The 12,554-nt window shown below is 39.7% G+C and overlaps 1 protein-coding gene across 1 annotated transcript in view; it reads right to left on the reverse strand.

Annotated features, from left to right (window-relative positions):
* CTNNA3 (catenin alpha 3) overlaps positions 1 to 12,554 on the reverse strand; it is a 543,156-nt gene that overhangs the window by 485,905 nt on the left and 44,697 nt on the right. The window contains exon 3 of the mRNA XM_045291701.1: positions 2,541 to 2,733. Within this exon, the coding sequence (XP_045147636.1) occupies positions 2,541 to 2,733 (193 nt within the window). The remainder of the gene's footprint in view (positions 1 to 2,540; positions 2,734 to 12,554) is intronic.

Genomic DNA, 12,554 nt, shown 5'->3' on the forward strand with positions numbered 1-12,554 from the left:
CTCCTCAGGGATGTCTTGCAGGAAGTGAGCCTTGCCAGCTGAAGCAGGGAACTGCTAAGGCAGCTGCACCCTGGTCCGACCATCAGAAAGCAACAAACCCAAGGACTAGAAAGGCATGGAAGCCATTTATCTCTCTGCCCTTCAATTAACCTCACATGTGTTTATCAGCACAATAAACTTACTAACTCAGAACATGTCTAAATTGTCCACAAATCTTAAAAATAAGTTAAGAATTATGCACACAAAAATATATTCCCATTTGGTTCCTTTTCAAAATGCTTTAAACCTTTTAGTTGCTCTTCATTCGTTCTTTACATTATGAAACAGAACAAAGTCCTTTCAAAAACAGAGAAACCAAGGAAGGAAGCCATCTCAAATATGTTCCAAGTATCATACAGCTTTGCTTGGATCAAAATCCATTTCCTGACATTTCCGCTCCATGAGTTAGGTTTTCTGAGAACAGGGCTCTGCTGGCTCTGGCTCTGCTATCTATAGGACAAGCATTGGCCATTCCCCAAATTCTAGAGCCATGTGTGTTTCACTGTTTCCCTCCCACACTTAGGTAGCAGTACTTCAATTTGGCAGTTTACCAAAATGCATCTAAGTGTAAAGCATTTGGTGATCTTTAACTAAATGCACTGATTGTGTGTACAGCATATATGTGTACATGCATATGTATGGATTTCACACATTGCAATAGCATACTGAAAGGTACACTGCATAATACTCGACTTCAAATGAATTTATCTTTGAGAAAAAATAAAATTATCTTCAAAATAATTTACTTTCACTGAGCTAAAAATGTTGACTTGGCTTAAAAAAGAAAAAAGCAAATACAATCTTATGGCAATTATTTTTCCCTTCTAAGAATGACTGACTGACTGACTGGCTCTCTTTCCTGCTGCTCCTCTGTCTTCTGTTTGTATACACTGCTCTCTGGGTCTCTCTCTCTCTTTCTGCTCTCTCTCCCTTTTCCCCTCTCACCCCTCTCTCTCATCCCTCCTCCCCCCACCAAGGTCGCCACGGGTGGGGGGGGGAGCTACAGTCCTGTGTTCAGTTTACTGTACAGCCTGAGACTTCTGTCCTTCATAAAAACTCACGTGGATCACACACACACAAGAATGACTGCTTACATATTTATTCCCAGGGAGTTTGTGGAGACTGTGATCTTTCTGACTTAGAGAATACATGAAAGGAAAAGTGGAATCAGAGGAATGAGTCTTCTGTGATTTGGTGGCTAAGTGGATCGTAGTTCTAGGGCAGAGAACACTGGGGAAAGATCCGTCTGGTGGTGGAGAACATGGAGGAATAATGAATTCACTTCAAGGGACCATGGGCCTTCTGCTTTCACTATATTGTCCAAGGAGTTCCCATGAAATCTAAATTGCACAAGTATATAGAATATTTAACAAATAACAAAATAATCTTAAATATATAGAATAGTTAACAAATTTGTTCTAAAGATTCTGGCAAGTATATTCATTGTGATTATGTGATTAGCAAAGATTTCTTGATTTTCCTTGACTAAACATTGACAGCTTATAAAAAGCCAGCAGCTTGGGTCTATCGATAGATGTCTTAGAAGAAAAGACTGATGATCTACTTCCCCCCAAATAAACCATTGAAAACTCTATGGAGGATTCTGACACACATGGAGTCACTATGAGTTGATTCTATGGCAAGTGGGGGCTCTTTGTTTTGTCTTGTCTTTTATGATGAGGAGGTAAGGGGGAATTTTGAACATGCCAAATCTTTTTATAGAGTTGAACAGGAAAATTCATGTTTCCTTTTCCTCTCTAAATGGTTCCTTGCAACAAAGTGATTTATGTAAAATTCTCCCATTGATTAAAGACCTCTGAGCAGTCTTTTAGAAATAAACTAAAGATGAGATGTTTCATCTTTGGGCTATTCAGTAGGAAATTCAATAGGAAATGACAGTATTGCCACGAGGAAGTTATTCAATGGGGAAATACTGTGTCATCAAAGGCAAGCAAATGCATCAAAAGGTGAAATAATACACATTTTAATATAGTGTTAACACAACATGAACGCAAATTATGTGTCGTCTCTTCCCACACTATTAGCCATAAGAAATTTTGTTGTAGCAAATCTAAGCCTGGAGAGAATTGAAAAATAGAAAGTACATTTCTGAGGTGATCGCGTCTGAAACTTCTACGTCCAACTGTTTGCAAGGAACTTTAATTATGGATGAAGCTGGACTTCAGCTTCATTAGTCATTTCTCATTATATCTATGACAAAAATATGCTCTTCTTATTGTTTATTACAGATCAACGAGGGCCCAGTGGGGCAAGAAGAAGCCTGGAAGGTCTGAAAACAGCAACGGGAAAACACCAGGCGTGGGGAGCCAAGCCTTGGAGCTGTCTAATGAACCGCTGTGCATCACACTGCCGGGTCCTCAGAGCTCTATGAAAATCCAATACCCTGAACCCAACAAAAACAAAATGCACACACATTTCATTGGCTTCGCTGACACCCCAAGGACATGCAATCTGCTCCGGACCGGAAACGGAGTACTCACTTTCTTTGCGAACTTCCTCAAGTGCAGCAGTAAGCTCTTCCTTTAAAACTGTGGCTTCCTGAGCGATCTTCTCTCCCTTGTCTAGTAAATTCCCAGTGGCTTCCTCCACAGAAGCTAGAAGAACTATCGCTCTCTTTGAACGACCTTTTTTCCTGTTGGATGGATTCTGGGGACAATTTACAAGTGTGGTGACCTAAAACGGGAAAAATAGAAATCGCTCATTAAATAAAGTATGAGAATATATAGTCCCAGGATATCACAGCCCAGAACAAATGAATGATTTCATAATAACTTTATTCCCTGTGCATCCCAAAAGTCAGACTTGCACCAATAAAAACATCATCGGCCACCACTGAATTCCCAACTAAATACAGATGAATTGATGGGTGGAAGAAAGTACCACAAGGACTGAATGTTAGCAAGTTTTACTATTAGAACAAAGCTTCAAAAGGCAGAGCATGTGCCTGTGTTAATTATAGAAATTCCATATTGAAAAAGATATGGAAACTTGATGAAGCTGTCAAAAATTAGAAAAGCTGAAAATTATAACTCTCAAAAATATCAGATAATTGTAAAATAAAACATCACTTTGTAGCAAGTAATCCATATTAAGATGAACAGGCATTAAGCTATTTAAATTGAGAATATAGATAACTAGTATTGAAAAATGAAATACTCTAGTACATAGGAGCAGTGGTTCTCTTAGGGGAGCTTTTATGAATTAAATTTTGTCCCCAAAAGGACCTGCTGAAATCCTAACTCTGGGACCCGCCAATGTGACCTTGTCTAGAAATAGGGTCTTTCAATGTGTAATCTGTTAGAAGAGTGATGAACACGGAAAGACATAGAAACAATCAAACCAATGTATTAATGGACCATACAAATATCAGTATCCATGGAGCTAAATGGTGGCTGGCTACCACTACAAACTTCTCTGAAAAGGATTGCATTGCAAGGTGCTATATAGAGCAAAACTCTGAAAAATCTGTCTTAGAGGGAGATTAAAAAAACAAACCAGTCTTTAAACGAGAAGACCTGTAACATTTTATGGAAAGCTAGCCTTAAAAGACGTAAGTCTTTTAAGTCATAGCAGAGGCTATGACAAACTTATGTCATTTAAAATTTTTATTTTAATCCTTTATGATTTGTAGAACTTTTTATTGTGAATTAGGAGGTTTACAGAGCAGATCATCAAGTTTACATTCAACAGTGCAATCCCAATTTGTTTCAGCTCATCCGTTGGAATCCCCTCCATGTGCGATCACTTAGTCCAATTTTTCCCTGTGTTTCTTGTTTCCATTCTTCCTTCTTTGCAAGGACTCTGGATTTTTGTCATTGAATAAATGCTGCCCTTTTTATCTTACGTGGTTAATTATTTCATCACAGGGGTGGGTTTGTTCCAGACTCGAAGGGTGACTCAAGGCCAATAGTCTTGGGAGTTCGACCTGTCTCTGTGCATCCAGTAAGCCTGGTCACCTTGATGATTTTGAGTTTTATTCCACATTTTTCTCTCACTTTATCCAAGACCTTCTAATATGATCCTTGTCATAGAAGTGCCACTTTTCCCCCAGCAGTTTTATGGGCATATAATCCACACATACAAATCAATCGTTCCATCACATCAAGAAGCAATGTGCAACCATCACCACACTGTCAGAACCTTTTCTCCATTCTTGTACTCATTATTACTAGCTTCCCATCACCCTCCCCCAACTTCCCCTGCAACACCCCCAAATCAAACCAAACTCACGGCCATCAAGTCAATGCTGACTCATAGCAACCCTCCAGGGGTTGCTGAGACTCTGTGTTTATGGGAGCAGAAAGCCTAGTCTTTCTCCAGAGGAGCTGCTGGAGGTTTCAAACTGCTGACCATGTGGATTGCAGCCAAACTCAGAACCACTACACCACCCAGACTCCTGCCATACTCCCTGGGAACCATTTACTACCTCTATAGATTTACCTATCCTAGATTTCATGTACAGAAAAAAAAAATTTTTTTAACTAACATCAACAAAGTTAAAAAAAAAAAAAAAAAGATAAAAACCTCAGTCAAAAAGAAAGCAGAAAGCATTAAAAACCAGAACAAATTTAAATGGATAATAAATAAGGGAGATTAAATGACAGCTTGCTAAATATTAACCTAACTGCATCTGCAACAATCCACTTGGTAATACATTCTGCATGAGAGCAAAGTTATTCACATTTCTGGTCCATGGTCAAAGGGGATTCACTTCCCTTCTCTTAAAAAACAAAACAAAACTAAAACAACTTTAAAATAAGTTAAAAGAGAGCTCAAATAAGTTATTACATTTTAACCTAACTACATCTGCCATAATTGACTTTAGAATTCTGTCTGTTAACAGGGCTGTTCACATCCCTTACCTATGATCACAGGGAATTGACTCGGGGCTTAATCCCTGTGTGGACCCTGAAAATGGATTTTGGGCTTCCACTAGCATCCATAGCATTCTGCAAACCAAGTGTTTACAAGTTAAGCTCTTCTGTCATTCCCTCCTTTAGATTTGGATGATATTATTTACAGTCATGGATCACACAGGCTAGTGTACTTCTTCAATGTGGACTTAGTTGAAGCATTACTTATATGGCTGCTTGTTTGAAAATAAGTCTTTAATTTCCTTCCTGCTCCCACTATCATGACACGAATTCTACTTGCAAGTCTGGCTAGACCAGAGGATGTACACTGGTACAGATAGGAACTGGAAATACAGGGAATCCAGGGCGGATGATCCCTACAGGACCAGTGGTGTGAGTGGTGATACTGGGAGGGTAGAGGGAGAGTGGGTAGGAAAGAGGGAACCGACTACAAGGAACTATATGTGGCCTCCTCCCTGGGGGACGGACAACCGAAAAGTGGGTGAAGGGAGACGTCAGACAGGACAAGATATGACAAAATAACAATTTATAAATTATCAAGGGCTCATGAGGGAGGGGGGAGCGGGGAGGAGGGGGGAAATGAGGACCTAATGCCCGGGGGCTTAAGTGGAGAGGAAATGTTCTGAGAATGATGAGGGCAATGAATGTACAAATGCGCTTTACACAATTGATGTGTGTCTGGATTGTGGTAAGAGTTGTATGAGCCCCTAATAAAATGATTTAAAATAATAATAAGTCTTTAAGACCCCAGAAGCTATTCTTCCTAATAACTGGGCACCACATTGTTTCTTCATCACACTTTGCTTTTTGCCCTCATATTTTCAATGATCTCCTCATGAGGGTTATCATAAAGCAGGGCCATGTCCTAAGAACTAATTGTTCTTAAATCAGGCCTATAAATAGGTAAAAGCACAAAACCCATTCATGCAACTATGATTTATACATGTCTCTGGTTTACCTTAGAAACAGCATTGCCATTTTATGCAAGAGAACATTATTAATCTCCCCCCTAGGACATCATTTCCTCTGCCATCACGTCAATGCTGACTCACAGCAACCCCATACGACAGGGAAGAACTGCCCCTGAGCAGAGGTGCCACCTTTCTAACAACAACCTATAGCCCTTCCTTCTCTGCAGACCCTGGAGATTTCCTTCCTTTATGGTTTGTGGGACAGCTAGACATATGCACACACCTTTTTTTTTGGCTAATAAATAAGGTTTAAGCCACAGGGGAAATACATGGATGAAAGTAATTTTTGTTTGCCCTCCTGTAGTCTTACTGTTTGTCCAAAAGACTCTGTTTTACTCTAATTGGCTTTACTCGTGTGCTCTGAAACCAGAGTACAGTACTTTGTGACAAAGCTTTGCTTCTTCTCTTGGAAAATGAAAATATATTCCATAATACAGCTATGAAGGTTAAATAATATCAAATGTTTGGTAAAACACCTAAAATGACATAAATACTAGTTGGTAATTCATGTATTTTCTAGTCCAGTCTCCTCAGAGACACAGAAAATTAGTTGTGAGATCCTTGCCCAAGCTGCTCACTCTGGGTCTAAACTTATCTCACGCTGAGCTCCCTATTGTAAATGTGATGAGGGCACATTCTACATGTTTTCCTAGCAGCCCCCTAGGGAAATGCAGCTTTGCCATGGATTATATAAGAATACTAATAAGCCTGATTTATTACATGGACTTTGACATTGTCCAAAAGTCAAATAGCTCACTACTGTCAGTCTAATACATATATCGAAAGTTAAAAAATATTTCTAAAGATTAAGACAAATTATACCACCTGTTTAAAACTTTTGTCTACAATGAAGAAAAAGCACCCTTATCTAAAATGTTCCTTGAGAATGTATTTTAAGTGCACCATTCATGCCACTTCCCACTGCACATTCTTCCTCTATTGTGCAGCTCCTGCAGGCACCAAACGTTTGCCATGGAAGAGCCTGAATTTTGACATTAGAATGAGCATTCCAGAAGTGCTTTGTTTCTTATCATAAGTGCTGGCAAAGTACAAAGAGTGAAAAGAGCATTGTATAAGACTGTCGCGCTCCCATCCAAAGAAACGCCACCGCCACTTGCAAGTTATTCCCTCTCATTAGCTGTTTGTACCCATGTCTTCTTTTAAAATGCTCAGTATAATTATTTAAAATTGATCTAACTAAAGTTAAGGAACATCTTCAATGACTTCTTTTCATTCCAAAGGAAAATCCAGTTTGAAAATCAATCCTGTCTGGGACAGAGGAGGAGAGAGGAGCCTGAAGCATTTGTCACCCTAACTCATCTAAAAGGTATAATGTGCCCCCAGCATGGACTGACCCTCCCGTGAACAGAGGTTTTCACCACACGGGGCGGGTATGTGGAAAAGTCTCTATGTCTTAAAGGGATAAGAGCAAACACCAAAATTAGCTTTCAAGTTATTCTGAAAAATCATTCCTTTTTGTGTGTCTTGTTTTTCAGTACAAAATGAGTGATAACCATAAAAGGGACAAGAAACTCACAAAAACCATCATTGAAGCTTCCAACAAAGATGATCTTAACATACAGCCCGAGCTCATGTTTTGCTGACTTTACTTGTTTGTCAGAGATACAACCCTCCGATACTCATTCTCAAACTTCAGGGATCCCTCTCGTATGGAAAATCTTCAGCTCTATGCTTACCCTTAGAAAGGCTGGCTTTGCTTTATTAATTCAGTTAAGGTTGAAGTCATAAAACTGGTGTATTTGAGCTGTTTGAATTTTAACCTTTCTTTAATAGCTCACAAGAGCCTTCAGGGTTACTTTTGCTTCCTGGGGTTAAATTTAATGTGGGAAATAAAATATAGCACATTAAGCCATGTTACTTAGCTATGAACCTTATGATAGATTCTGAAAGAAATTACAAAGGAAAAAATTAAATTATCAATAGATAAGTAAAACTAGTAATCTTAAAAGGAAAAAGTACCATCCAACTGTAGGGACTCCTCTAATCATTGATAATTTTAACTATTCTTCATTTTCTATGAAAAAGAACCTTACTGAATTAGCAAAAATGTTGGGCAAGATTGAACTCAATAAATGCATGTCCCTAGACTAACATATGATAGTGGACCAGATCCAACCACAATCTTCTTTTAGTTCATCTCAATCCAATAAACATTTATTGAGCACATATTATGTTCCAAACAATGCCCTAGGCATAAAGGAATAAAGATGAGTTGGCGCCAGTGTGGTGGTAAGAGAAATACTCAATAACTGCACTGTAAAATGCAGAATGATAACTGTTCACACTTATATAATAAGTATAAAGAAAATGCTGAAGAGACTGCATAAATTGCATGGAACTTTGTAGAAGAGACTTTAAGGACAGTAGCTTTCTACCAGGAGAGGAGAAGGCAAGCCAGGTGAAGGTAACATTGTGCCAAGGGACATCTATAGGAAGTTTTTTTTTTTCTTCTGAGAGTAGCATATGGCCAAGTTTGGCTGACTGTGGGGGAAAATAAAATGAGTGCAAAATAAGACTAGAATGTAGATTGCAACTTAAATGTGAAAACTTTAAAACAAAGGAAATAGTTAATATTTAATTCAATAAGCAATGGCTGCTTAACACACTGAATACTGGAAGAAGCAGCCTTCTAGCACCAACCCTCCTTTCCTTCCTCATGTATTTCCTATCTCAAGGCCTGAGACCTTAACCTAAGGCAAAAGTTCAGAAGTCAGCAGAAGTACTTCCTCCTTATCAACCTCCTCTCTCGGTCTCCTTGTAGTGTCTCTTTAATTCTTCTTGTCTGCCATTTGCTCTCCAGACCACGGCCATATCTGTGTAATATTGCCCCAGCCAAAACTCTCTCTAAGCCACCCTCCAAGCAGAAACTGGACATCAGTATAGGGGTGGCAGAGTCATGAGCCACGCCCTGCCTTGGGTAGACAGCCCTGGACCAATCCTGTAAGCTCTTCTGTCTAACATGATGCACGTCTCCTAATCATGGCCCGGTTCCAGCTTCTGAAATCTCATCTGTAATTGTGATATATGGCTCTGCCACCAGTCATACAAATTTTGATGCACCTGCAGCCTTTAAGGGCTCCTTCCTCCATACAAGATCAAGTCCAAACTCCCTAATGTGGCTTATGAGGTAATTTATGCTTGAACTCCTGACTTAAATTTTAATCTTACCTCCCATTGGAAAGTTTGAGCCCAAACTACTGATCACTCTCAGAGCAAGAAATGTTCTGTAACCTCAGCTTTGTAGCATCTCCCTCCACTCACAGGTCATTGTACACTGTTCTGGTCACTTTCAGTATAGTGTCTTGCTGTCATGTTAACTAGTTAGCTAACATTGGCTCTTAATGCTTCCCTAGCTTTGCATATAAATTATCAAGAGTTTATGAGGGAGAGGGGAGAGGGGAGGGAGGGGAAAAATGAGGAGCTGATACCAGGGGCTTAAGTGGAGACCAAATGTTTTGAGAATGATGAGGGCAATGAATGTAAAATGTACTTTACACAATTGATGTGTGTATGGATTGTGATAAGAGTTTTATGAGCCCCTAATAAAGTGACTAAAAAAACAGAATCCTGGTGGCACAGTTGGCTGGATATTGGGCTGCTAACTGCAAGGTCAGCAGCCACTTCACAGGAAAGATAAAGATTTGCAAGCTTAGAAACCCTGTGGAGCAGTTCTTCTTTGTCCTGTTGGGTCCCTAGGAGTCCCAATTGACTGGATGGCAGGGGGAGCATTATCATGAACTCCTTCAAGACAAGCAGTCTCTTTGGATCCTGATGACCTAGAGCCGGCATACTGTAAATAATAAATAAATAATGGTTGACAAAAAGAGGAAAAAAATAACAAAACCTGACATTTCAGAAATAAGAAACTAAGTGCTCAAGAAGTTGAATACTTTTCACAAGGTTACAAAACCAATGTCACTATAGTTGTTCTGTGCAGTCAAGTTGGTTCCAACTCATAAATGTCCCTGCGTACAAAGGAATGAAACAGCACCTCGACCTGAGCCATGCTCACCCGTGTTCTTATGTCTGAGCCGCCCACGGTTACAGCCGCTGTATTGTATCAATCCAGTAAGTTAAGACAAAATTACAAGTTCAGCTTAGTGATAGCACATGGCAAACGACTTCTATAATAAAGAATATCTTGTCCCATTCCATAGCTAATATCGTGGAGCTTTTGTATAAATACAGACTTGCTTACGGCCTCATTCTTACAGTTCATTCGGAGCCTGGTCAGTTTAAACCGACTGCAAATCTAGTACATATTAATATTTGGCTTCTCCTTTTGGATGAACAGAAAGAGACTGTTTATATGCTTCCTTTCCAAACTATAAACAAAAAGGATGCACTATTTTTATTACCAATTTTAGCTTCTTTCTTCCTCGCCACAAATATTACAAAATTACCATCATTCTTCATAATTTAGGGATTATTTATCTGTTTGCTGGTCTTCGAAATGGTTTATTCCATCAGTCATGGTCTGTAAAGCAACACCAAATGGACCTGAATTTGTAAAATGTGAGTGAAGTGGTATGAGGAAAATGGAGACAAGTCTTGCTAGAAACTGAATCTGCCTCTTAGAAAGTGGAGTCCGTAGTCACTTTGTACAGCAACCAACAGTCTTGCCAAACGGAGTCCCAAGTAGCTGTGCCCATTCCAAATACTGCTGCCTAACAGTCCCATGTCATGTAAAAGCGCCCACTCCCCTCTGCTGAAGTCTTCTGAGTCTCCTGTTCCAAGACCTGGACAATCATTTTCCAGTCCCAGCTACAATTCCGTGGTGTTCCAGATCACCTAATATTTTACAAAGTGCATCTGCTCCAGTTTCACATTATCAGCCAGGACTGAACTGGTGAGAGTCAGTCCAGAACCCTGTTGCCCTGTCAGATTAACAAACACTGTCGACGTGAGTTATTACTTTGAGTTGTTATGTTGAACTACGGAGTAAACGAACTACATGCCATTCCCTCTCCAATGTCACCCAGCTGGCATAACAATGCAAAGAGCTCTCCATATCAACCATAAAGTGTCGGAGCAAAATACTCTACCTCAGGAAGCACAATCACTCCTGAATAAAATAGAACCATAAACACAGCAAGGAAAATACCACAATGTTAGTTCCTGCCAGACTCTATTTACCAATACAGGAAGTAATGGAAAACTACCAAGGCTACAGGATTTAAAGGAATACCAATTGGAACGTTTCAACAAGCTGATGGAAACACTGATTCACCTATATCAAGAAATTTGGAAGACAGCTACCCAGCCTACAGACTGGAAGAGATCCATATTTGGGCCCATTCCAAATAAAACCAAATATCAACTGAAGAAAATATTGAGCAATATTGTTAATATGTCATGCAATTTCATGCAAGTGAAATTGACAGGTGTAGTAGTGAGATGTCAACATGAAGAGGTCTGAAAGTGTAGGAGTGGAATCCAACCTGTCAATCAAGTCACATCCTCACGATGGCTCTTTGGGGGTGTGACCTTCTTACAATGGGGGAAACTAGGAACCTCCCTCTCTCTCGGCCCCCTTGCCTTCCTGCTGGCTGCTATTCGACCACTGACCCCAAGAGCTGCCAGTGTCCTTGCATGTTTCCACCAACCTTGGATTCACACAACTCTACGTCCACTGGCCTGTGATCTTCCTGCATTCTGAATCATGGCATGTGGCTAAAAACTTACTGACTAGTAACTTATGGACTTGAGTTGGACTGGGCTGGGATACCTTCTTCATATATAATTTCTTCTTGATATAAAGGTCTTTCTGATATAAAGATGAGTGCCACTGGAATTGTTTCCCGAGACAACCCAGCCTACTATACAGAGAACTGCCAGAAACGTAAGCCAGTTCAGAAGAGGACATGGGATGAGGAACATAATTGCTGACTTCAAATTTATCTTGGCTACAAGCAAAGAATACTAGAAAGATATTCATTTGTGTGTTATTCATTATGCAAAGGCATTTGACTGCCTGGACCCTAACAAGATATGAACAGCATTGAGAAGATAAAAAATCCCAGAACACTGCATTGTGCTCACGTGGAACCTGGACCTGGACCCACAATCAGTTGTTCAAACAGAACAAGGGAACACTGAGTGGTGTAAAATCAGGGAAGTTGTGTCTCAGGGTTGTATCCTTTCACCATACTTATCCAATCTGTATGCTGAGCTAATAATATGGATGCTGTTTTATATGAAGAAAAAGGTTGCATCAGGATTGGAAAAAAGATTCATTAACAACTTTCAGTGTGTATGTAATACAACCGTGCTTCCTGAAAGTGAGGAGGGCTTAAAGCATTTGCTGATGAAAATTAAAAACTTCAGTCTTCAGTATGGATTCCAACTGTGTCAAGAAAACAAAAATCCTCACAAATGGACCAATAGACGACTTCATAATTAATGAATACATCTTGACATTGTCAAGTATTTCACGTTTCTTGGATCCACCATCAATGCTCATGAAAACAGGAGTCATGAAATCAAAAGCTGTCTCGCACTGGGTAAATCTGCTGTACAAGATCTCTCTAAGGTGTTAAAAGAGCAAGGGTGTCACTTTGAGAAGCAAGGCTGGTCTAACCTAAGCCATGGTGTTTTCATTTCCTTGTGCGCACATGAAAGCTGGACA

Source organism: Echinops telfairi, unplaced genomic scaffold (assembly GCF_000313985.2).
Source record: "Echinops telfairi isolate 266 unplaced genomic scaffold, ASM31398v2 ScPeMD7_70;HRSCAF=299, whole genome shotgun sequence".
NCBI classification, from domain to species: domain Eukaryota; kingdom Metazoa; phylum Chordata; class Mammalia; order Afrosoricida; family Tenrecidae; genus Echinops; species Echinops telfairi.